The 22,419-nt window shown below is 38.8% G+C and overlaps 1 protein-coding gene across 1 annotated transcript in view; it reads left to right on the forward strand.

Annotated features, from left to right (window-relative positions):
- The first annotated feature begins 5,589 nt into the window (after positions 1-5,589).
- SLC71A1 (solute carrier family 71 member 1) overlaps positions 5,590-22,419 on the forward strand; it is a 39,198-nt gene continuing 22,368 nt past the window's right edge. The window contains exons 1-2 of the mRNA XM_007449606.1: positions 5,590-5,803; positions 18,995-19,090. Coding sequence (XP_007449668.1) covers positions 5,720-5,803; positions 18,995-19,090 — 180 coding nt within the window. The 5' untranslated portion in view covers positions 5,590-5,719. The remainder of the gene's footprint in view (positions 5,804-18,994; positions 19,091-22,419) is intronic.

Here is a 22,419-nt window from a genome sequence, read left to right on the forward strand (position 1 = left end):
TTCTTTAGGGTAATATTTCGGCACCATGGGAATGTTCTTTTTCCTACCAGCCTTTCATTCAATGGTTTTAGCATCAACTGATGATTCTTAACTGAATCATTTATCACACTGAGGTGCAAAATAGTGATTTAAAATTTTTTAATTCTCTAATTTTCTTCTACATTTATTATGTAGTTTCTATTCCTCTATTTTAAAGACTATTTTCCCTCCTTTCTTGTTCCCAAAGCCCTCTTTTTTTCCCCCAGATATCACTGTCCTTAATCTTCAATGTAAACATTATAGCTAATTACAGTCACAGTTTTGTTGTTTTGTTTTGTTTTTCTGTTTGTTTTTTTAGCTGCGCCTCACGGCTTATGAGATCTTAGTTCCCTGACCAGGGATCAAACCCAGGCCCTCATCAGTGAGAGTGTGGAGTCCTAAACACTGGGCCTCCAGGGAATTCCCCAGTCACATTTCCTTTTGATGTTCATATTGTAAGCCAGTAGCCAGTGGAGGTCACTAGACTCTAGCTTCTGTTCTGTTAGACATGACCACATTAGTCTTTGAGGTCCTCCTTGCTTCAGGTATAACAGTATGTTCCAGACTTGTCTCGTACTCGTCTTGTTCCAAAGCTGGGGAATATCAGCTATTTCTCCAAGGAGCCCTATCTATTCCTTTTAGGGGGAATGGAATTTGAACTCCATTTGCTTATGGGCCATATATCAGTGGGCAGAGCTAGGAAATAACATTTTTAAGAGTTCATGAATTTAGATCAATGTTTACAATTAAAAATTAGTATTACAAGTTTTTTCTTATTTTATATTTGCCTCTCTTTTCCAGTGAAAATATTGGTTCTGAGTAACAGCATATTTGCTTATATGTTTTATTATATAGCTTATGTTTCAGCACTACAATACCTGTATTACTAATGGAAAACATATTGAATAAAATTTAAGATCTCTTTGCAGTTCTTTGTCCTTAGAATAGCCCACTGAGAGTATGTGTTCAAAAGTTAATGTAAATTACTATTTTCTCTACATGGTTATGCTATCACTGTGATATAACTAGTTTGTTTGTATTCAATTTCGTATTTAATTTAAAAATTTTATTGCTTTTGAATACGTGAAGCATTTACATGGTTCAAAGTTAAAACTATATAAAAAGTATACTCAGATTAGCCAAGCTGCCATGCCTATGCTTCCAGCCCATTCCTAATCACCTCCTATAGATAATTATTTTCATTAGTTGCTAGTTTATCTTTCCTGTGTTTCTTTTAAAAAAATGAAGTGTGTACATTTTGCTATATTTATTGCCATTTCACCATGTGGAGTGTGCTCCTTGCTTTTAAAATTTCTTTTTATGTTTAGAAAGGGTTTTCTGTTCTAGTGGTTACCTTTTTACTGATAACATTTTATGTAATGTCATAAAAGACCTCTTTTTGCTTGTTTAAGCTTCTACTATTGTTTGCCGTTTTAAATGTTCTTTGACTCCCATCTAATTGCCTTTGTGACAACCAATGAACTTATTCTACTCCTTCCATCTTCTCATATTTTTTAGTTGCCTTATTTCTATTCGAAATGTTTTAGAACATACAACATTTACACACTATTTTTTCACCCTAGTCCCTGCATTTGTTATAAAATTAAATATATTTTAAGTATATTTAATACTCTTCACCAGTACTTTAGCTGAAGGCTCCCCAATCAACTCTTGGCTGGATGAAGCTCTTCTAGTAGAGTACTCAAGGAGGGCTTGTAAGTACAATATTCCTCAAGTTCTAGCATGTTTAAAATTTCTTCTAGAGCCTAGATACTTTAAGTACAGCTTGATGAACTATAAAATCTTTGGCTCACACTTTTGAGTTTTTTTGAAAATGTTGCTCCATTGTTGTGTTGCTTGTGTTATTGTCAAGAAATCTGGCACGATTTGATTTTTTTTCCCCCTTTGGAAAAAATATTAACTTTGTTTGTTGTTGTTTTTTTCCTGGAGGCCCAGATAATTTTTTCCATGTCATTTTCTCTTTTTTTCCTTACAGCTGATTTATTCCTCTTCTCTATGTTCCTTATTTTCATGTGTGTCTGTTTTCTTAGGAACGCTGTAATTTAGTTTTCATTTTTTAGATGATTTTACTATTTCAGTAAATTGCCTGAGTTTGATCAACTCTCATCTTCCTATTGAGTTTTTAACAGTTTGTTACATTCTTTCACATCTGCAGTTGCTCATTTAATGATATTTAATTCATATTGGAGTGATGTATATCATTTTCCTCTGCTTCATATTTTCTAGAGGGTAGTATTTTCTATTAATTTAAAAGTTTTCATTTTGTTTTCCTTTTATAGTAGCCTATTATGGGGTTTTGGTGGCTTTTTCTGTCCCTCGTAAAACATGTAGGATTTTCTTGGATCAGCAAGAACAGATTGTTCTACAGAAGGAAGGGGTGAAAGAATGTAGGTGACTGTTTCATAGTTAAGGAGACCCTCTTCTGTTTGTATGGTAAAGTGCAGTTTCTTTAATAAACGGCGCATTTGGGGGGATTGGATTCTGCCATACAATCTTGTTTCTTTAGGAACATTTCGCTTCAGCCACTTGCCCTTCTCCCCAAGGGATTTCTCTCCTTTCCAAAGTGCCTCATGAAGTGTTCTCATGAACTTTCCAAATACTGGTTCTTGCCTGTTTTCAAGCCTGATTATTCACCTTCTCATTAATTTTGGGAAATTCCAGGATCCTTCCAAATCACTCCATTTTGCTTATGTTAGCTAATGCTAGTTTCTGTTGACTATAACCAAAGAACCCTAATTGACACATCAACCTCTTAACGTAAAGTTTGTGAATCTTCACAGCCCCAAATCACACAGAAAGCCACAGTATATGCACAGTAAGTCTGTTACAAGAGTCATCTCTTGTTTACTATTGCAGCTCTTCTAGCACAATGCCTGGGACATTCTGGACATTCAATATATGCTAAATTTCTCTTATTACCTTTTTTACAACAGCACTTACCACAATTTGTAATTATCTTCATTTTGTGTTTGTTTTATAACTGTCCCCCAGTATAATTAATTTCTATGTACATAAATATCATGTCATCTATTGATGTATCTCCAGTGTCTAGTAAAACTGTGGCAAACACTTACAGGTACTCAAATTTTTTTTTTTTTTTTTGCGGTACGTGGGCCTCTCACTGTTGTGGCCTCTCCTGTTGTGGAGCACAAGCTCCGGATGCGCAGGCTCAGCGGCCATGGCTCACGGGCCTAGCCACTCCGCGGCATGTGGGATCTCCCCGGACTGGGGCACGAACCTGTGTCCCCTGCATCGGCAGGCAGACTCTCAACCACTGCGCCACCAGGGAAGCCCTCAAATATATTTTTGAATGACTGAACAATAATCAGTTGTTAAGGATGATAAAGCTGGGGCAGCTAGATGAAGTATGATTTTGAAAAAGGTCAGAGTAACCACACAATAAATGATCTTACCAACCCTCTCTATCCATCCAAAACAAACTCCTGGGGATTTAACTATGAAATCTATCTCATCTTACTTTCTCTAAAGAGCTTCAAGTCAGTTTCAGTAAGAATATTTTTAAACAAATGTTGAGTTTACTTATTGAGGAAACATGTAACTTGAATTATCAGGCTAAAATGCCTTTCTTCTCCCTTCCATGGAAATTGACTTGTTTTCTATGTCTAGTCAGTTATCGAAATAGAAAGAAAATTCAATCAAATTTATTTTTTAACATTTTAAAATAATTTCAAGCTTACAGAAAAGTTGCAGTAATAGTACCAAGAACATACACTCCCTTTACCCTGTGTATTAGTTAGCTATAGCTGTGTGCCAAATTACCCCAAAGCTTAGTGGCTTAAAACAAGTACTTTTTATCTTACAGTTCCTGAGAGTCAGGAAACCAGGAGTGGCTTAGCTGGGCAGGCATAACTCAGGGTTTCCTGAAATTGCAGTCAGGATGTTGGCATGGGTTGCTGTCAGCCAAAGCCTTGAGCAGGACTGGAGGACTGGCTTCCAAGATGACTCACTCACATATCTGTTGGTGGAAGGCCTCGGTACAGGCTGCCTAAGTGTCCTCATGACATGGCGGCTAGTTTCCACTAGACTTGGGTCTTGAGTGAATGAAAAAGAGAAAGCTATCGGGAAGATGCAGAGCCTTTTATGACCTAGCCTAGGAACTCAGATACGTCACTTCTACAATATCCTATTAGATAACAGAGCCACTAAGCCCAGCCCACACTCCTGAGAAGGGGAATTAGACCCCTCCTCTTCCAGAAGAGAATATCACTGAATTTGTGAAGATATCTTAAAACCACCACACAGAAATTCACTATTTTATCACCTTGCCATTTTGCTTTATCACTCTCTCAACCCCCTCCTCTCACATACATACATGCTATTTCCTAACCATTTTAGAGTAGGTAGCATGCATCACATTCCTTCACTCCTTAAGACTCCGGTGTATATTTTTTAAGGAAAAGGATATTCTCTTACATAACACAGTAATCGCAAATTTAACATCGTGATACTTTTTTTTTTTTTTCAAAATCCACTACCATTTAAAGATTTTTAATTTTAATTTTATCTTTATTTATTTATTTGTGCTGTGTTGGGTCTTCGTTTCTGTGCGAGGGCTTTCTCTAGTTGTGGCAAGTGGGGGCCACTCCATCGCGGTGCGCGGGCCTCTCACTATCGCGGCCTCTCCCGTTGCGGAGCACAGGCTCCAGATGCGCAGGCTCAGCAGTTGTGGCTCACGGGCCCAGCTGCTCCGTGGCATGTGGGATCTTCCCAGACCAGGGCTCGAACCCATGTCCCCTGCATCGGCAGGCGGACTCTCAACCACTGCGCCACCAGGGAAGCCCCAACATCGTGATACTTTAATTTGAAGTCCACACTCCACTTGGTGACAAGTGTTAATTAACAGTGTTAATTAACAACGTTAATTTTTAAACAACACGGTAAAACAGGTAGTGGGCTACAAAGTGTGGCCTAGATTATGTAAATTTTTATTGGCAGGGATTAGAGAAAAGATCCTGCCTGGGGCCAGGGAGCTCCTGGAAACAGGCGGGCTTCAGCTGAGCTCCAGGCTTTCTCTACCCCCGCCCCCGGCACCAGAAGGACAAAAGACTAGGAAAACTCAGTTTATCTTTACTCCTTCAGTCACCCACTATTTCTGTAAAACTATTTCAACCGTTTCCTTCGGTTCCGGTGTTGGTTAGAACACAGTTGGAGACAGTCCTCATAGTTGAGGACACCTGGTTAAAATTCCAGTGCAACCGTTTATCAGCTGTACTTCCACTAGTAGGTAACTTTTATAAGCTTAAATTCTTCCTCTGTTTAGGGGATCTATCACCGTCCCCAGCGCCCTGGGCTGTGGTGAGAGCTGAGCGAGCTGGTGAACGGAGAGCACACGGATCCCTCCAAGCGCCGCTCCCTCCACCGGCTGCCTCGGTCGTGCGCCACCGGCTGCCTCCGCCGCGCGCCGCCCGCTTCCCTCGGGGCTTCCCTCAGTGGGCGCAGACTGCCCAGCGGCTGAGCAGGCGGGGCGCGTCACGTGGGCGGGGCGGGCTGGTCGACCGATCGCACGATGTGACGCGCCGCCGGAGGCAGGCCGGGCCTTCAAGATGGCGGCGTGCGCCCCGAGCGGCTCGGCCCGGCAGTAGTGGCGGGACGGCACTCGCCGCTGGGGCCGGCCGCCCCGGTAGTGGCTGCAGCAACGCCAGGAATCGAGGATGGTAAAATGACCCAGGGGAAGAAGAAGAAACGGGCCGCGAACCGCAGTATCATGCTGGCCAAGAAAATCATCATTAAGGACGGAGGCACGGTGAGCTGGGGTACCGCGCCGGGGAGGGTCTTTTGGGGCCCGGATCTCTTTCTGCCCCCAACGCTGACGCCTGCAGCCGCCCCCGACTGCCCCCGCCCTCCCTCACCCCTCCCGCGGTGCCGGTGTCTCGGGTTCCCGGGCCCCCAGTGCCTGTGCTCCAGGGTCTTTCCTCCCTCGCCCCGGCCTGCGGCCTCCGGGGCCCGTCCTCTCGAATGGAGAAGTCGCCCGCCTCTCCCGCACCTGCCACCCTTTCCTTTGGCCGCCCCTGGAGGCCCTGCGGCCTTGAGCCCAAGAGCGCCTCAGCCGCGGGGAGGAATCGACGCCGGGCTCCGCTGCCGGCCGGCCCGCCGGGTCGCCGGGTCGCCGGGTCGGAGCTGGTTCCGCCGTCCCCTTCGCCTCCGCAGCCTCGCCTGCGCCGTCCAGGCCCCGCGACGCCGTGGCCGCGCTCTGGAAGCGGCCGGGAGCAATCCCTGCCCTCCCATATGCTGCTCACCGGGTGGCATCTGGCGCGGCGACCCCGCTGGGGCCGCGTAGTGCGCTCGCTCCCTTCTTCCACGGCGTTCTGGGTCAGTGCTCCTGCTCTTGGCTGCTTCCAGTACGGTAAACACTGTCAGAGGTGGGCTTTGCTCCTCACTTCCCGCAGTCAGGAGCATGACGGAGGACACCTGGGGCCTAGACTTCAATCTGCTAGTTTTCAAAGAAGAGTCATCACCCTGTTTTAAAATCACCTGCTGTATTTTAAAACAAAAAATACTAGGTAGAGTTGATCATGGCCTGAGGATTGGAAGACCTTTGAAAGGAAGACAGATTGAGGGCAAGAAAAAAATTTTTGCTTTTTACAAACAGTTGTCATCACAGTCAACTTTATGCGTTGTGCTGTTAACCGGCAGGGGACGTAGGCCTTTTAATTGACAATAACTCGCCTATACTTTTTTTTTAGCTGAAAATTCTCCGTTGCTACACTCTGGTCTTTGTTGCATTCTTTGATATCACGTTCCGAAATAGAATGCAAAGGTGAAATACATACTTCACTTTTCCTAGAAATGTGCAGAAATGGTTCCTTTTTTCCATATTTGTTTGTGTTTTGTTGGAGCCCTCAGCTAGTAGCATAGTGCTAAATATGTAATTAGGTCGCCATTGAGGACTTGCTAAATTCATTTGAAATCAGAGACAACTTTCTTTTGACATTTCAGAATACGGCCCAGTTAGTTATGCTAAAATTTAGAAAGCTTGGGACATATGTAGCAATTTCAGAATATACTTTTAGTTAACTGTCAAATCCATAGATGTCATAGCTTTGACATTTGGTGAAAAAAGAAACTTTGAAATTCAAGTCTTCAGATCTTTTTGTTGTATTTAATTTATTGTTATTTAATTAATTAAAACATTATTTTGATTAAGTCAGTTATGAATTGTCATGGCTCTTTTGACCAAGTTTGTTAGAACTACTATGTGGGGAGAGAAATAGCTTGAAAGAATACTGGTTGCCTTTGTCAATCAGGGATTTGATATTTTAAGTTCATCTACAATCTACAAAATAGAAGCATCAAGGAATTGTATTTTGTGAAAGCAAGTGATATTTAAGATTAGTAATTTTTTAAATGAATTTATTTATTTATTTTTGGCTGCATTGGGTCTTCATTGCAGCGCTCGGGCTTTCTCTAGTTGTGGGGAGCAGGGGCTACTCTTCCGTTGCGGTGTGCGGGCTTCTCATTGCATGGCTTCTCTTGTTGCAGAGCAGGGGCTCTAGGCGTGCGGGCTTCAGTAGTTGTGGCTCGTGGGCTCAGTAGTTGTGGCTCGCAGGCCCTAGAGTGCAGGCTCAGTAGCTGTGGCGCACGGGCTTAGTTGCTCCGCGGCATGTGGGATCTTCCCGGACCAGGGCTCGAACCCATGTCTCCTGCATTGGCAGGCGGATTCTTAACCACTGCACCACCAGGGAAGCTCCTAGTATTATTATTATTATTTTTTTTTTATATAAAAGATAAGAATGAAGCTGTTTTCAAGAAACACACCTTTTACCTTGTAAAGTTCAGTTTTGTTACCTCTGACTTTTTAAATTTGCTTTATAGCAATTAAATCCTGGGCGATTTGGAAGAGGATTTTTTTTTTTATCTTGATATTTACTGAAGTTGTAGTGAATTCATAGCTTGCTTTTGGACACAAAATACAGTTTTTACCCCATCATAAAATAAATAAAAGCTTCTTTTGAGGGATGTGGGCATGGGGGTATTATCATTTATCATCTTTGTACACTTATGCTGAACTTTCCATTCTAAGAGCAGTGGACACCTCTTTAGAATAGGGACTTTGCTTATGCATCTTTTAATCCTACAGGACCTACTGTGTGAATTTAAAGTGATAAAAACACATTTAAAGTGATTTTTTAAGATGTGTCTAGTAGCACATTCTTAAGATGATTTTTTTAGTGTAATTTTATTTATTCCCATATATGATCAGGAGATATTTATATTTCTAGAAGTGCCAGGGTAATATTTTGCAGTATTTGTATTTTAATCTACTCTAGCTATAAGTGAAAATATGTGGAATTATTATAGTCATAAAAATAGTTTTAAAATGACATTTACTTCTCTACCTCTCTACTTAAAATTGGTCAGACTACTGTTATGAACATCCAGGTGTCTGAGGCTATATGGTCATACATGACAAGCTCTGAACAGTATTTCACATCCCTGGCCAATGGTACTGACCTGATCCCCTTCCATTTTCTTCCTAGTGTTCAACAATGTTAAGATTATTTTGCTTTGTCCTTCTGCTAATGGCATCTTTGTAAGCTTGATCAGCCAGTTGTAATATTCATAAACAAAATTAGTAATGAGCTGTTAATTTGTCAAAAACTTAGCACATACTTATTGTAGTTTTTAACAGTTTTGAAGAAGTGAACCCTTCTAAGCGAACCAGGTTAATCATAAGTAACTAAATGTTTTTTTCTTGAAATTGTATTTCAGTTGGCGCTGAAGCCAGGGTAAGGCTGACTATTATGTTGTTCATTTGAGTAGTACACAATTAAGATAAATTACATGAAGGTGTGTGATTCTGTATCAGGAATTCTTAACTTGGGTCTGTTCACCCTGAAGTTGTTTGCAAAATTTTCTTTGACTACACATTTTTCTAGGGAAATTCCACAAAAGGATCCATATTTCCTGAAAGTTTAAGAACAGTTGTTCTATATGAAAACAACATAAGTAACTAAAGAATAGTTTCACAGGTTAAATTCAATAAATATTTACTTAATCATCTACTTATACCATTGTACTGATGAAAGTAGCTGTGACATTGTTGGTGATTTTGCTTTTTGAAGCATTGGCACATAGGATTACAGTGTTTAATTATGTTTTAATGTATGTAACATTTTGCTACATCTCTTATTCATTGCAGACCATTTAGGACAGTTGAATTGAAAGTGCATTCTGACATTTTAGAATACTTCGTGTGTTGTTGTTAAATCATTACCATGTATTAGTAGATAGCTTATAAGTATTCTTGGTAAAGGCTAAGAGCCAAAGAATTATTTACATGAGTTATTAGTATTATCAAAGATAGAATTTTCCTTATGATTTTTTAAAGTTTTCTTTGTTTTGTATTGTGATCTTTATTGTTTTGTGAATACAGTTGTGAGTCTGCGTCTCTGACAAAGTGAAAAATGTTCATTTTTTTCACAAGTGAATTGGTAAAATGACTTTAAAAATTAGAAAGCAAGGCATATGTGTATTGCTTTATTGGAAGTACCTGAAAAAAGTAAAATTGACATTTCAGATATGCCCAGAGATGCAGAGCACCAGATACTTATTCCTGATATCTCTGATTTTAATCAGAATAAGTAGGAGTCAAAAATCATTTCAAAAGTCTGGACCTAAGCTCTGATCATTTGCACTCTTCACCTGCTAGGATGGCTGAAGGAGTTGCAGAATAGCTCTTTGTAGCCCCCAGAGAGCAGCCTCTGGTTCTTAGAGTGCAAGCCATGAAGAGGGCCATGGTGCCTTTCAAAAAGCAGCTGTTCTTTGAAATCAGTAGAGCATGCCTAGAAACATCAGGATGTGTATGTGTCCTTGGCAAGCTTGTGGCAGGCAGAACCATGAATGACTTACCTCCTTACCTCCTTGAGTCAACATTTGCTTTAGGTTAGTGTGTTTGAGGGTAAATTAGTAAACAGTTTTCTCAGTTTATATTTCCAATTTGTCTTACTATAGTTTGAAGACCTGCTTTCCAATATCACCTGTGGAAATTCACTTACAGTTGAAGTGTTGAAGTTAAGTAAAAAGATTAGCTTTTCTCAAGTATCATTCTGATAAGTATATATGATTTTAAATTTTCAGTTATTTAAAAGCTTGAGTTGTCTTTTGGCATTATTTTGAATTAGAAGTGTCAGTTAAAGTAACAGTTGACCATTTCAGCCAGGGTGCATCAAGATCCCTGAAATGGGTTTGTTTCTTTCAGAGCCAGATATAGTAGCTTATTCTTAATAATAGGTCTACTTTCTCAATAGTGTATAAATACAGTTATGAATTCTACCACAGGAAATACTTCTTAGGGAGTTTTTTTAAAACAAGAAGTGGTCTATATTTTATCATTTAGCTCTATAAATTGAGTAATTAGAGATTACCCTAAGACCGGTCTTGAGCTTAGGCTCCGTCTTAGACTTTGGTGACAGTTTGATTTTTGTGTTGATGGGTTTTTTTAAATTTTTAATTTTATTTTACCTTTTTAGTGAGTTTAGTTTGTAGTCATTTGAACTGTGTAACCAATTCGGTGTTCATGGGGATAAGCACTTAATGTAATGATTTAACAGTCAGCCGCATATTTTCCCCTCAAGAATGGAGAGGGATGCAATAGATTGTCATGTTACTTATCTTTTCAAAATTTACCTCAAAGCAGTACAATCTCAAGCTGTAAACCTTCTTTATTTTTTTAAGAGTAAAACTTGATCTCACTATACTCTTTTTGTTGTTGTTCTTGTTGTTGTTGTTTTTTGTGGTACGCGGGCCTCTCACCGCTGTGGCCTCTCCCGCCGCGGAGCACAGGCTCCGGATGCGCAGGCTCAGCGGCCATGGCTCACGGGCCCAGCCGCTCCGCTGCATGTGGGATCTTCCCGGACCAGGGTATGAATTCGTGTCCCCTGCATCGGCAGGCGGACCCCCAACCACTGCGCCACCAGGGAAGCCCCTCACTATACTCTTGTTGAATATTTATAGGAAGTGTATTCCACTCTGTTTAGGGGCAATCTAACCAATACCTCTTCACTTCTGTGATATACAAATATTGAATATCTCTTTTAAATTGACCCATAATGTATCCATAAAATAATTCTGAAGTCTTGATGCAAATTAAGCCAAAGTGACTTAATTAGTATAATGGTGTCCTACATGTTTATGGTGATTCATACTTTCAGGATATAAAGGATCAGTTTTCTTTTTGTTCACAAATGTAGTAAACCTTGCCTTGCCTGATTAAGGTCATAGAAGGTAAGAAAACACCAGCTGACTTTGTGAGAGAGGAAACATGATACCAAATACTAGCAGTAAAGCCCTATTTCCTCCAGTTATTCCATAATGTGTCAGGATCCCAGGAAAGCAGCTCTGTAGTTATGGTATTCTCTATAGAAATTTTTGTTTTAGTGTTCTTCCATGAAAAGCTCCAGGTCTTAGATGTCTATTATTCAGAATCTTTGTCTTTTTTTGTGCAAGACTTTTACATTAAATTATTTTAGTAAACTTAGTTATATATTGTTCAGAGAAAATTCAGTGTTTCTTTCTGAAGATTTATTTTATCCTCATTCTCGATTGATAACTTGTCAGTATTAAATTCTAAGTTCAAAATTATTCTCCTTCATACCTTATTTTTTTTCGTTGTGTTTTTTATTTCCCCAACTTTTATTTTGAGAATTTTCAAAACTACAGAAAAGTTGCAAGAATAGCATAATGAATATCTATTTGCCCATCCCATAGATTTGTGATTCAGCAATTGTTAACATTTTGCCACATTTGTTTTTCCTTTCTCTCTATATATTTTTGCATTTTTTCCTGAACCATTTGAGGTAGTAGTAGACATCATGACACTTTATCCCTAAAACATTCAGGATGCATCACCTAAGAATAAGGATATTCTCCCACATAACCACAATATAATCACTATATTCAGAAAATTTAACACTGATACAATAATATTGTGTAATATATAGGCCAGTCACATTTCCCCAATTTTCCCAGTAACGTCCTTTATAGTCTTTTTTTGGATGCAGAATTTAATTATTACATTTAGTTGCCATGTCTCTTCTGTCTAGAAGAGCTTTTTGTTTATTTTTGATAATATTGACATTTTTAATAGTCTAAGCCTTTGTTTTGAAGAATGATCCTCAGTTTGGCTTATTCTCATGGTTTCCTCACATGATTAACATTCTATTTAATAAAAAGGATTATAATGCCCAGTTACTGGTGGAATTACTTCTTTCTCCTGGCCAACAACCCATATAAGTCCCTGATTCATTGATAGGAATATAACATAAGTTATTAAAGTCTGTATTCCCCACAATAAGTGCTGGATTCATAAACTCATATTGATTGGACAATCATAGATGTGGAATTTGAGAGTTAGATGAGGATTTAGGTAAGAAATTAATAGTTTACCCCTAACTGCTAAGAGAGGTAAAGTGACTTACTTAAGTCATTTAACAGCTACTGACTCTCATGATAAGGGTTATCAGTCAGTCCATGAGCATGAAATACCCTTTCTATACTAGGCATTGAGCTATGCACTGAGATACTAAGATGGTTAAGATTGGATCCCTACTCTTAAGTAACAGTCTGTGGTAATATATGCAGTGTAACCACTGCAACCAGTGTAGCTCCAGACTTGGGTGGGCTTTGCAGTTGCCTGGATTGACTGATCCATCTCTTATATGCTGTATTGGACTGTAAAATGGAGATAACAGTATCTAACTTGAAAGGTTAGAAGGGGTAAATAAGATGATGAATTTAAATCATTCTAAGTCTTTGGTGATTTTTTTATTATTTTAATCTCATGTATGTGTACAGTAAACCCATGTGATAGATGATACAGTAGCAGACAATAAGAGTATAGAGGAGGGAGTTAATAGGGGAAGTTGCAAATTTAATTAATGAATATATTGCCCTTTTAACAATATTTAAATACAGTAACCATATACTGAATGCCTAAAGTGATAGGTAGAGGAGACTTACAGAGTAATTCATTTCAGTTCTCCAAACACTTATTAAACACTTTTGTGCTATGCATGTACCACATGCTCCAGATTGTGGAAGAATAAAGCATAGGGCCTGCCTCAGAGAGCGTGAGCTTGAAAAAGGTAAGTTTAAGTTAAATAAAATGAAATAGGTACTTTACAAAACAAAATATAACTTTGTAAAAGTTATCTAGTGTTATAGGATAGAAGAATAAATAAGTAGATTTTTAAAAGGCTTAGCCAAAAGCCTAGATGATGAAACCAAATATGTTACCAATGGAAAGTATGCTTTGGGAAAGGAATTAGATTGGAGGGTGGAGGTGGCATTAAAGGAGATTGTCCCCGACTTCTGAAGTTGAAGTTAGAGGTGACTGCCATGGAATCATCTCTCATGCCTCCATAAGAGGGAAATTACTCAGCTGAATGGACTTTTGGCATAGTAATTATTACGCTTTTAGGCGGAATATCTTGGCATTTGGGGTTGGGTACGTGTTAGTTTATGTCCAAATTTGTCTCCTTCAGAATTTTCCACTGTGTACCTCTTAATTCTTTTGAGAATCTTCAAATGTCGTATGTTGATATGATCTCATTATGCTGAACTTTCTACTCTTGATGCTGTAAACCACGCACTGGTCAAATATTTGCCCCCTACCTGTCTATTAACCCTCTTCCCTTAGTCTTTCTGCCCAGGCCATGACCCTTGTATTCTTCCCAAATTGTCCTGGAATTTTGATTATGGATCGGTATTCCGTTAAAACTTAACATCAAAAGTCCTGCCTAGAAGTTTCTGTAATCCCAGATTAGTAAAATATTTTTAAAATTTGTCAGTTTTATTAAGATCTTGTATTACTTTTGAATTCATTTAAAACAGGATAGATGACTATGGATATAATACAACTCTCAAAATTACCAGTACCTTAGGGCAAGCAGCTATCTCTCTCCCTGCCCTGCCTTAACACACACACACACACACACACACACACACACACACACACACACACACACACACACACACTTTTTTCCCCCAACTCTGGGAAATATGAGAGAATGGCTTAGGAGGGACAAGCATATGCAACTACCTATCTTTTACATAGTTTTTCTTAGATAAGTAAAACATTTTCCTCTTATTTATTTATTTTTTTAAAAAAATATTTTATTTTATTTTTTATTTTTATTTATTTTTTAATAGATCTTTATTGGAGTATAATTGCTTCACAATATTGTGTTAGTTTCTGTTGCACAACAAAGCGAATCAGCCATATGCATACGTATGTCCCCATATCTCCTTCCTCTTGAGTCTCCCTCCCATCCTCCGTATCCCACCCTGTATGTAGGTCATCGCAAAGCACCGAGCCCATCTCCCTGTGCTATGCTGCTGCTTCCCACCAGCCAACTATTTTACATTTAGTAGTGTATATATGTTGATGCTACTCACTTCGCGCCAGCTTTGCCCTCCCACCCCATTTCCTCAAGTCCGTTTTCTGTGTCTACCTCTTTATTCCTGCCCTGCAACTAGGTTCATCAGTACCTTTTTTTTTTTTAGATTCCATATATATGCGTTAGCATACGGTATTTGTTTTTCTCTTTCTGACTTATTTCATTCTGTATGACAGACTCTGGGTCCATCCACCTCACTACAAATAACTCAATTTCATTTCTTTTTATGGCTGAGAAATATTCCATTGTATATATGAGCCAAATCTTCTTTATCCATTCATCTATCAATGGACGTTTAGGTTGATTCCATGTCCTGGCTATTGTAAATAGAGCTGCAATGAACATTATGGTACATGTCTCTTTTTGAATTATGGTTTTCTCAGGGTACATGCTCAGTAGTGGGATTGCTGGGTCATATGGTAGTTCTATTTTTAGCTTTTTAAGGAACCTCCATACTATTTTCCATAGTGGTTGTATCAATTTACATTCCCACCAACAGTGCAGGAAGGTTCCCTTTTCACCACACCCTTTCCAGCATTTATTGTTTCTAGATTTTTTGATGATGGCCATTCTGACCGACGTGAGGTGATTATTTTATTTTATTTTAATTTATTTTATTATTTTTGGCTGTGTTGGGTCTCCGTTGTGCGCGCGGGCTTCCTCTAGTTGCAGTGAACGGGGGCTACACTTTGTTGCTGTGCGCGGGCTTCTCATTGCTGTGGCCTCTCCTGTTATGGAGCACGGGCTCCAGGTGCGCGGGCTTCCGTAGTTGTGGCTCACGGGCTCTAGAGCGCAGGCTCAGTAGCTGTGGCTCACGGGCTCCAGAGCGCAGGCTCAGCAGCCGTGGCACACGGGCTTAGTTTCTCCACGGCATGTGGGATCTTCCTGGCCCAGGGCTTGAACCCATGTCCTCTGCATTGGCAGGTGGATTCCCAACCACTGCGCCACCAGGGAAGCCCCTCTTATTTAAAGTACAGTCGTGACTATTAGAAAAGATTTAGAAAATTCAGGACAACATAATAAACAATTTTATGTCATTTAAAATCACTACCTAATATAACCGTTGTTAACATTGAGGTGAGTTTTTATTTTGTTCTTCATAGTTGAAATTACACATACAATTTTATATCCTCCTTTGATTTTTTTAAATTTAACATTGCCATAAACATTTTTACTTGTCATTAAAGATTATAAATAAACAGTTTTTGGCTGCATATTATTCTGTAATTTATATACCATGATTTGATTATAGGCTATGTAGCTAAAGGTTGAACATTTAGATTTCCATATTTACTACTATAAATGATGCTGCTGTGAACATCTTTGTGGTGGAGCTTTTACTGAATGTTTGGTTATTTCCATGATAGAATGTTATGAGCTATTTTTAAAATTATTTGTTTATATTCTTTATATTTTTATAGCGTCATAGTGCTTTTGTATTGGTTTTCATGTATGCTTTTACCTAGTTAAGATATTAATCTTTTGCTATTTCTTGCATAGTTTACTCATTTTGTTTTCTTTAAATTCAGCTAATGCTGTACGTGTTTTTCTCAAACTAGTATGCCTAAAACTAATCTTTTATTCTTTTCATTTTCTTCACTGTCCAGCTGACCAAGGCAGAAACTGAAATCTTTTCATCTTTGATCTTCTCTACTCTCCTCTGCTACATCTAGTCATCCACTGACTAAGTCCTTATTCTACCTTTTAAATATTTTTTGTATCCATTCACTTTGCTCCATCCCTACTCCCTCTATGTTACTAATACCTTTGCAAAGCTTTCCCAACACTGTCCTTGAATGATTAAGTGTTCTTCACTTAAGCAGCCACTTCCAGGCTTTTGGCTCTATGTGTATATTTATACACGTTGTTATGTAATTATCATCTTACTTTTTATCAGTATTTCTCAGACAGTTTTCCAAGGAACTCAAGTGTTGGTGAGATACTGTCTCTTATATGACAGACGATTTCATGGTCAAGTTTGGAAAATAATATCTTCTTGGATATTCATAATATAAATAATATAATATAAATTAGCATGTTAAAGGCCCTGAGAAGTTCTACTTGGCATTTTAATAGATGCTGAGTGTATGTGATGGTGAACAAAACTAGTTTGGAGCTTAACGAAATCCTGTGGACATTTGTTTTTACCTTATCTATTTGGTACTGGCCATTACCCCTTCCTTCCTAAAACTGCTCCTTTGTCATGTGACACTGTATTCTCTTGATTCTCCTGATGTTTCTCTGATTGTTCCTTTATCTTCATGGGTTCCTTTTCTTCTGCCCACTGCAGTTGACCCATGAACAACATGGGTTTGAACTGGCTGGGTCCACTTATACATGGATTTTTTCAATAAATACATGCTACAGTACTACATGATCTGCAGTTGGTTGAATCCACAGATGCAGAACCTGGATACGGAGGGCTGACTGTAAAGTTATACATGGATTTTTGACTGTGTGGGGCTCGGTGCCCCTTAACCCCTGCATTGTTCAAGGGTCAACTCTACTTAAATTTTGGTGTTTCTTGGGGCTCTGTCTTAGCCCACTGCTCTTTTCACACTTCATCTCACCTACTCTGGTGGTTTCAAATATCACATTTGCTGCTGACTAATTGTTTTAATCAGCCCTCAGAGGACAATAGAAATGTTTTAAGTACAAGGGTTATCTTGTAGATGGAATCTGAAGTAAATCTGAGCCTCATGGGGAAAAAAGAGCTAGGAAGCTACCAGCTTCCACTAGTAGACAACCAAGCTAAAAACTTGGAAGTCGTCTTCTTGACTCTCCCTCCCACATTTATCAGATTCTTTCAGTTTCAAATCCTAAATTCTTATTTCAGTTCCCTCCCCTCCAGCATCCATGCCACTCCCCTATGTCATGCTCTCATCACCTCTTGTTTGAACTGATTCTAATAGCCTGCTTCTGCATGCAGTTTGCTCCTGTTACATCCTTTAGGAAATCATCGTGGTGTATGGAAAAATGCAGGTCTCATCACACCATTCTCTTGCTTAAAACTTCAGTGGTTTCCTATATCTCTAGAGTGAAGACGAAAAACTCCTTACCAAAGCTTAGAGGCTACTTCTTCTGCCTTCCTTTCAGCCTTAGACTGTTATGGCCCTTGTCTACTTCGTCTGGTTTTTTTCTCTGATGTGATTGTCCACACTACTTCATTTCCTTGCAGTAACCTTTCCTTGCTTCCTAACTTGTATATATCTCTTTTACTGCATTTACATATAAGCAGATGATTATAGTGAGGCCCCTTCCTCTCTACACTGTGAGCTCCTTGAGATCAGGGAGTGTGTTTTACTGGTTTTTGTAATCCCAGCACCTCTGGTACTCTGAATGTTTGTTGAATGAATGAGGAGAATGAATACACTCATTCCCAGCCATGGTCCTTCAGCTCTTATGTCTCCCAACCCCTACCCCACCTCTGTTGTCTCTGATTCCTCAACTGCAGGTTCTCCTACCAAGGGGGTTTTCAGGTACCTGTATTCTGCAGGTTGGGAGAGACATCTATATTTATAAAATGATGTAGCACCGTTTTTAGTGTATAGAGAAATCCAAATACTATTAATATTTTGCACATAAGACTACTGAATATATTTTTAAAACTTAAGTATGACATTGTTATATGTATACATTAAACTTGTCTTTCTGTTATATAAACTTGTTAATGGAGGCTGAGTTAATGTTATTGGTCATTTGCTTTTCTATCAATTTAATATTGCCCTTAGAAATATAAAATCCAGCAACTGAAATAATTCTTAAGATATCTCTAGCAGCAGTATAAAGTTAATTTTGTGATGTCTTTCTTGTGTATATCAAGTCCCAGATCTCTCATATACTACTCGGGACTTTTCTGCTTTTTAACCATGTTGGTGTCTGTTACCATTCTTGCCACATGATTCATTTATGTTTTGGGATCGGTGCAGTAGCCTCTTAACTTTCCTTAGTTTTGCCCCCTTTTAATCTATCTGTTACATCTTTGCCGGAATGATCTTTCTTAAAACTTTCATCTGATCACATGAGTCTTACATAACATCCTTTAGTGGCTCCCCATTGCCTTCAGAATTGAACATAGACTCCTTAGCATGGAAGTTAGCCCTGTGTGCCTCTAGCTCATCTCTCAGTACTCTCAGTGTGCAGCCCGTGCTCTAGTTGTACTGAATTGTATGAGTCCTGTAATGCCTCCTGCTCTCAAGCCTTGCCACCTTTGTGCAGGCTGCTTCCTTGACTTCTGCTGTCCTCCTTCCCACTTTTGCTCCTGGCCTACTTCCTTTACATCCTTTCAGCCTTCCTCCTGGAATTCTGATACTCCGTCCCCACTCTGGATTCTGTGTTCCCATTGCACACTGTGCTTATATAATGTATGTATTTGTTTCCTCGTCTGCCCCCATCACCTTGAGGACAGGGACAGTGAGTGTCCAGATATTTGGCATAGTGCCCAGTACATGAATGTTCTCCATAAATATTTATTGACTGTTGTCATTGTTAGTAATTCTGGAATGCACCATTAATGTTTTAAAACTCTGTTTTTGTAGCCTCAAGGAATAGGTTCTCCTAGTGTTTATCATGCGGTTATCGTCATCTTTTTGGAGTTTTTTGCTTGGGGATTATTGACAGCACCCACCTTGGTGGTAAGTAATCTTTTAACTTATTTATCACTGACTTTAAAATTTCTTTTTCTTCGGTTTCAGGAGGGAAATCAGTTTGGGGAGGAAAAAAAGGCTCTTTTTCCTTTCCAAGGTTAATTCTCCCCCCAATATTGTCAGCCCTTTAGTACTGTATTTTACTGGTTTAGTTTTCTTTTCCAACCTTTACTTCTCCCTTACTCTTTAGCAGGGCTTGGGCAGGTGTGATTCTTCTGGTGAACACTGGACAAGTTTAAGCAGGGCTCAGTCCCCCCTCTGGGGAAGGTGGAAAGGATTCTTATACTGACAAGCTTAGGAAGAATGGTGTCTGTGCCCTGAATCACTCAACATTATTATTTTGAGATTCATTCCTGAAGTTGCATTTTCCAAATACAAGTTTCTTTTAGTTTAGGCAGAGGATCTAGAGGTAACCTCTAGAGAGGTCATTCTTTTCATAGCTCTAAGCTGATTTTACTCAAATATTCCCAGGTTTAGAACCTCACAAAAAGACCTCCCTGCCAGACCAAACATCTTAGGTGATAGCTAGTTTTCTCCTGTCAGTTTAGATGAGGGGAATGGAATGAAGGAAGGAGTAATGGTAGACCTCTATGATACCTTGAAAGGTGTAATCAGCATAAATGTACAGCTTTCTAAATCCCAGAAGAACAGATTTTTAAAGAGATATACTTCCTTGTTTTTTCATGAGCTTGTTTGTTGATACACAAGACTTTTATAAAAAGTTTGTTCATAAATAAATTGAATGATCATATATAGATAGATTGAACTAGTCTAATAATCATTATGATTATGACATTTGTAACCACATTATACTATAATAACCTGATATCAAGGGGCTACTGTGGTGTTGTAGTAACTGTGTTCTCACACCTTTGTATTAGCTTTCTAATATTAGAGTGTGCTTATTTATAATCTACCAATTTAACATATAAGTCTGTCTGGTGGATCATTAGTCCTATGGTTTAAAGTACTTGAGCTTTGTAATAGCAGTTTGTATATATTTATATAATGATGAGTCCAGGCATAGTACTAAGCACTGTAAATACATTACTTTAAATCCTCAAAACCACTTTATCAGTGAGGAATTAGCCTCATAATGATGCCGAAAGCTCAGCCTCTCTGTACACTGGTGCCGAATCAAATCTTGGAGGCAGAGTTTTGGGTGAAGTAGAAGAGAATAGCTTTATGGCTTTGCCAGGCAAAGGGGACACAGTGGGCTCCTGCCCTCTGTGAAACTATGAATATGTGTCCCAACCTGGGAGGATTTGATGAATAGTTTTATAGCAATAGTTCAAGGGTGGAGTTGCTGATAAGATTAGGGAGGGTATGTGTAGGGCCTGTACTCTAATCTCATCTCAGGTAATCTTGATGAGCTTCTCTGGTTCCTTTAGTCTGGCCTCAGTTGGTCTTCTCTGGTATGGAGAATGCTGACATCTTCCACTTGTTGGTTTTAATTCTATAAAAGGGCTTAAACATATTGTTATGTGTGTCCCTTGAGGTGGAACCAGGATCCTGCCCCAAGGCTGCACTATTGTTTCTTGACTGTTCCTGCCTTGACTCTGCATCCCTTCCCTTCCTGGATTAGCAACTGTTCAAATCTGCCCTTTGGAACTCAGGGAAGGTCATGGAGGCTGAACAGAAAGGCTCCCTGTGCCCAGGAGCCCCTACAGGGTCCTCCTCAGTTTCAGTAATACAGATGAGGAAATTAAGGTTTAGAAGAGTTAAGCAACTTGTTACTCTGATAGTAAACTGCAGCTTTGGTTTTAAACCTAGGCTTGTTTTGTTCCTAGTGCTCAGTCTTGGAGAATACTGGTAGCAAGTGGTTCATACCCATGTTTTAGGTAGTTGAGTTTATCTGCAGCGCAACTACTAGCTAAGTAGAGAGATTAAAATATTGGGTAAACTGTGAGCAAGCCATCAAAAAAAAGCTTTTTGTGATGATTCCATAATTTGTCATCATGATTTGAAGTACGTGTAGCTGTTTTTTAAATTCGTATCTCATTTATATTTTTTAGATATCTCAACTTTTTGTCTAACTTTGGTATCATTTTTTCTAATTGGACAAAAAGAGATTGTCTTCTTTAAGAACAAGGAAGAAATCCAGTTATTTAGATATAACTGCTTGCTTGTTAGTTCATTTTTCATAGCTATAGGAAAACTGTGTGCTTAGTACATTCTTAACTATTTTTTGTTGATTAAAAAATGGATAGTACCTTTGATTTTTCTTTTTCTCTCTTTTTTCTTTTACTTTTTAGAATACTGAATTGAATTATGGTCAGGAAAATGAAAAGTGCTGATTTGGGACTTAATGAATTATTTTTCTTTTGCCAGCATAAATACATATCTTAGAATAATTGCTATAACATTGTTGCCAATTATTTTATTTATGGAAAGACTTCTTTCGCCCCATTGTTGTTGTAACAGTTACTCTTAATTCCCATGTTTGTTTTTAATACTTGAATTTTTAAAAATGGTGAAATGATGAGGTGTTACATGGGGCAGTTGTCCATAATATTATCATAGTCATAATTCTTTACATTTTTCAATTTTTCACTTCATTATATTTTTTTTAAATCAAGCTTTCTCTCATGAAAAATAAGTTCAAGTATAAATGAATGTTAAGCTCAGAGTTTTATTTTTCTGATTCTTTTCTCATCTTTAATGTATACACATTTTTTAAAATAATTGCAGTGTTTGTGCTCCACATTTTTTTGCTTGATGGGGAAAACTTTGGGTGGCGAGTTTTAGGCAAAACAAGAATTGAATTGTAGAGATTAGATGAATCTAAGTGTTGAGATTTGTTATACTCTTGGTACTTCCTGGTGTTTTGGCCTTTGGGCATTGGAACAGCAAGAATCTTTGAAACATCACTGAAAAAAAATTGTGCATGGGAAATCTATATATATATATATACAGTCCTCTATATGTTACATATGTTACTTTTTTAGTAATTAGAAACACAGTGTGTGCCTGTTGTAGACAATTAAGCAATGTGAAATGTGTAAGAACAGGAAAGTTCTCCTGCAGTCCTGTAGTCAGCCCTTCAGGCAACCATCAGTTCAGGAGATTTTGGCTTCAGGGTAGGCTTTACCAGCCCCATTAGGACAGATTGGCCAACTGGAGATGAAGGTTTCAGCTGTTAGAATGTGCTATCTATTAAGTCAGTGATTTTTTTAAACCAGAGATGAATATTAGTGATACCTGTTTTTGTTTTTGTTTTTTCCCCCAAATACCTAGGCCTTACAACCTTTCTGGCTGAAATCAGAGTTTTCAAGGGGGAGGCTCAGGCATGTATATTTTTTAGAAGTGATTCTCAT

Source organism: Lipotes vexillifer, unplaced genomic scaffold (genome assembly GCF_000442215.2).
Source record: "Lipotes vexillifer unplaced genomic scaffold, Lipotes_vexillifer_v1.1 scaffold445, whole genome shotgun sequence".
Lineage (NCBI taxonomy): Eukaryota > Metazoa > Chordata > Mammalia > Artiodactyla > Lipotidae > Lipotes > Lipotes vexillifer.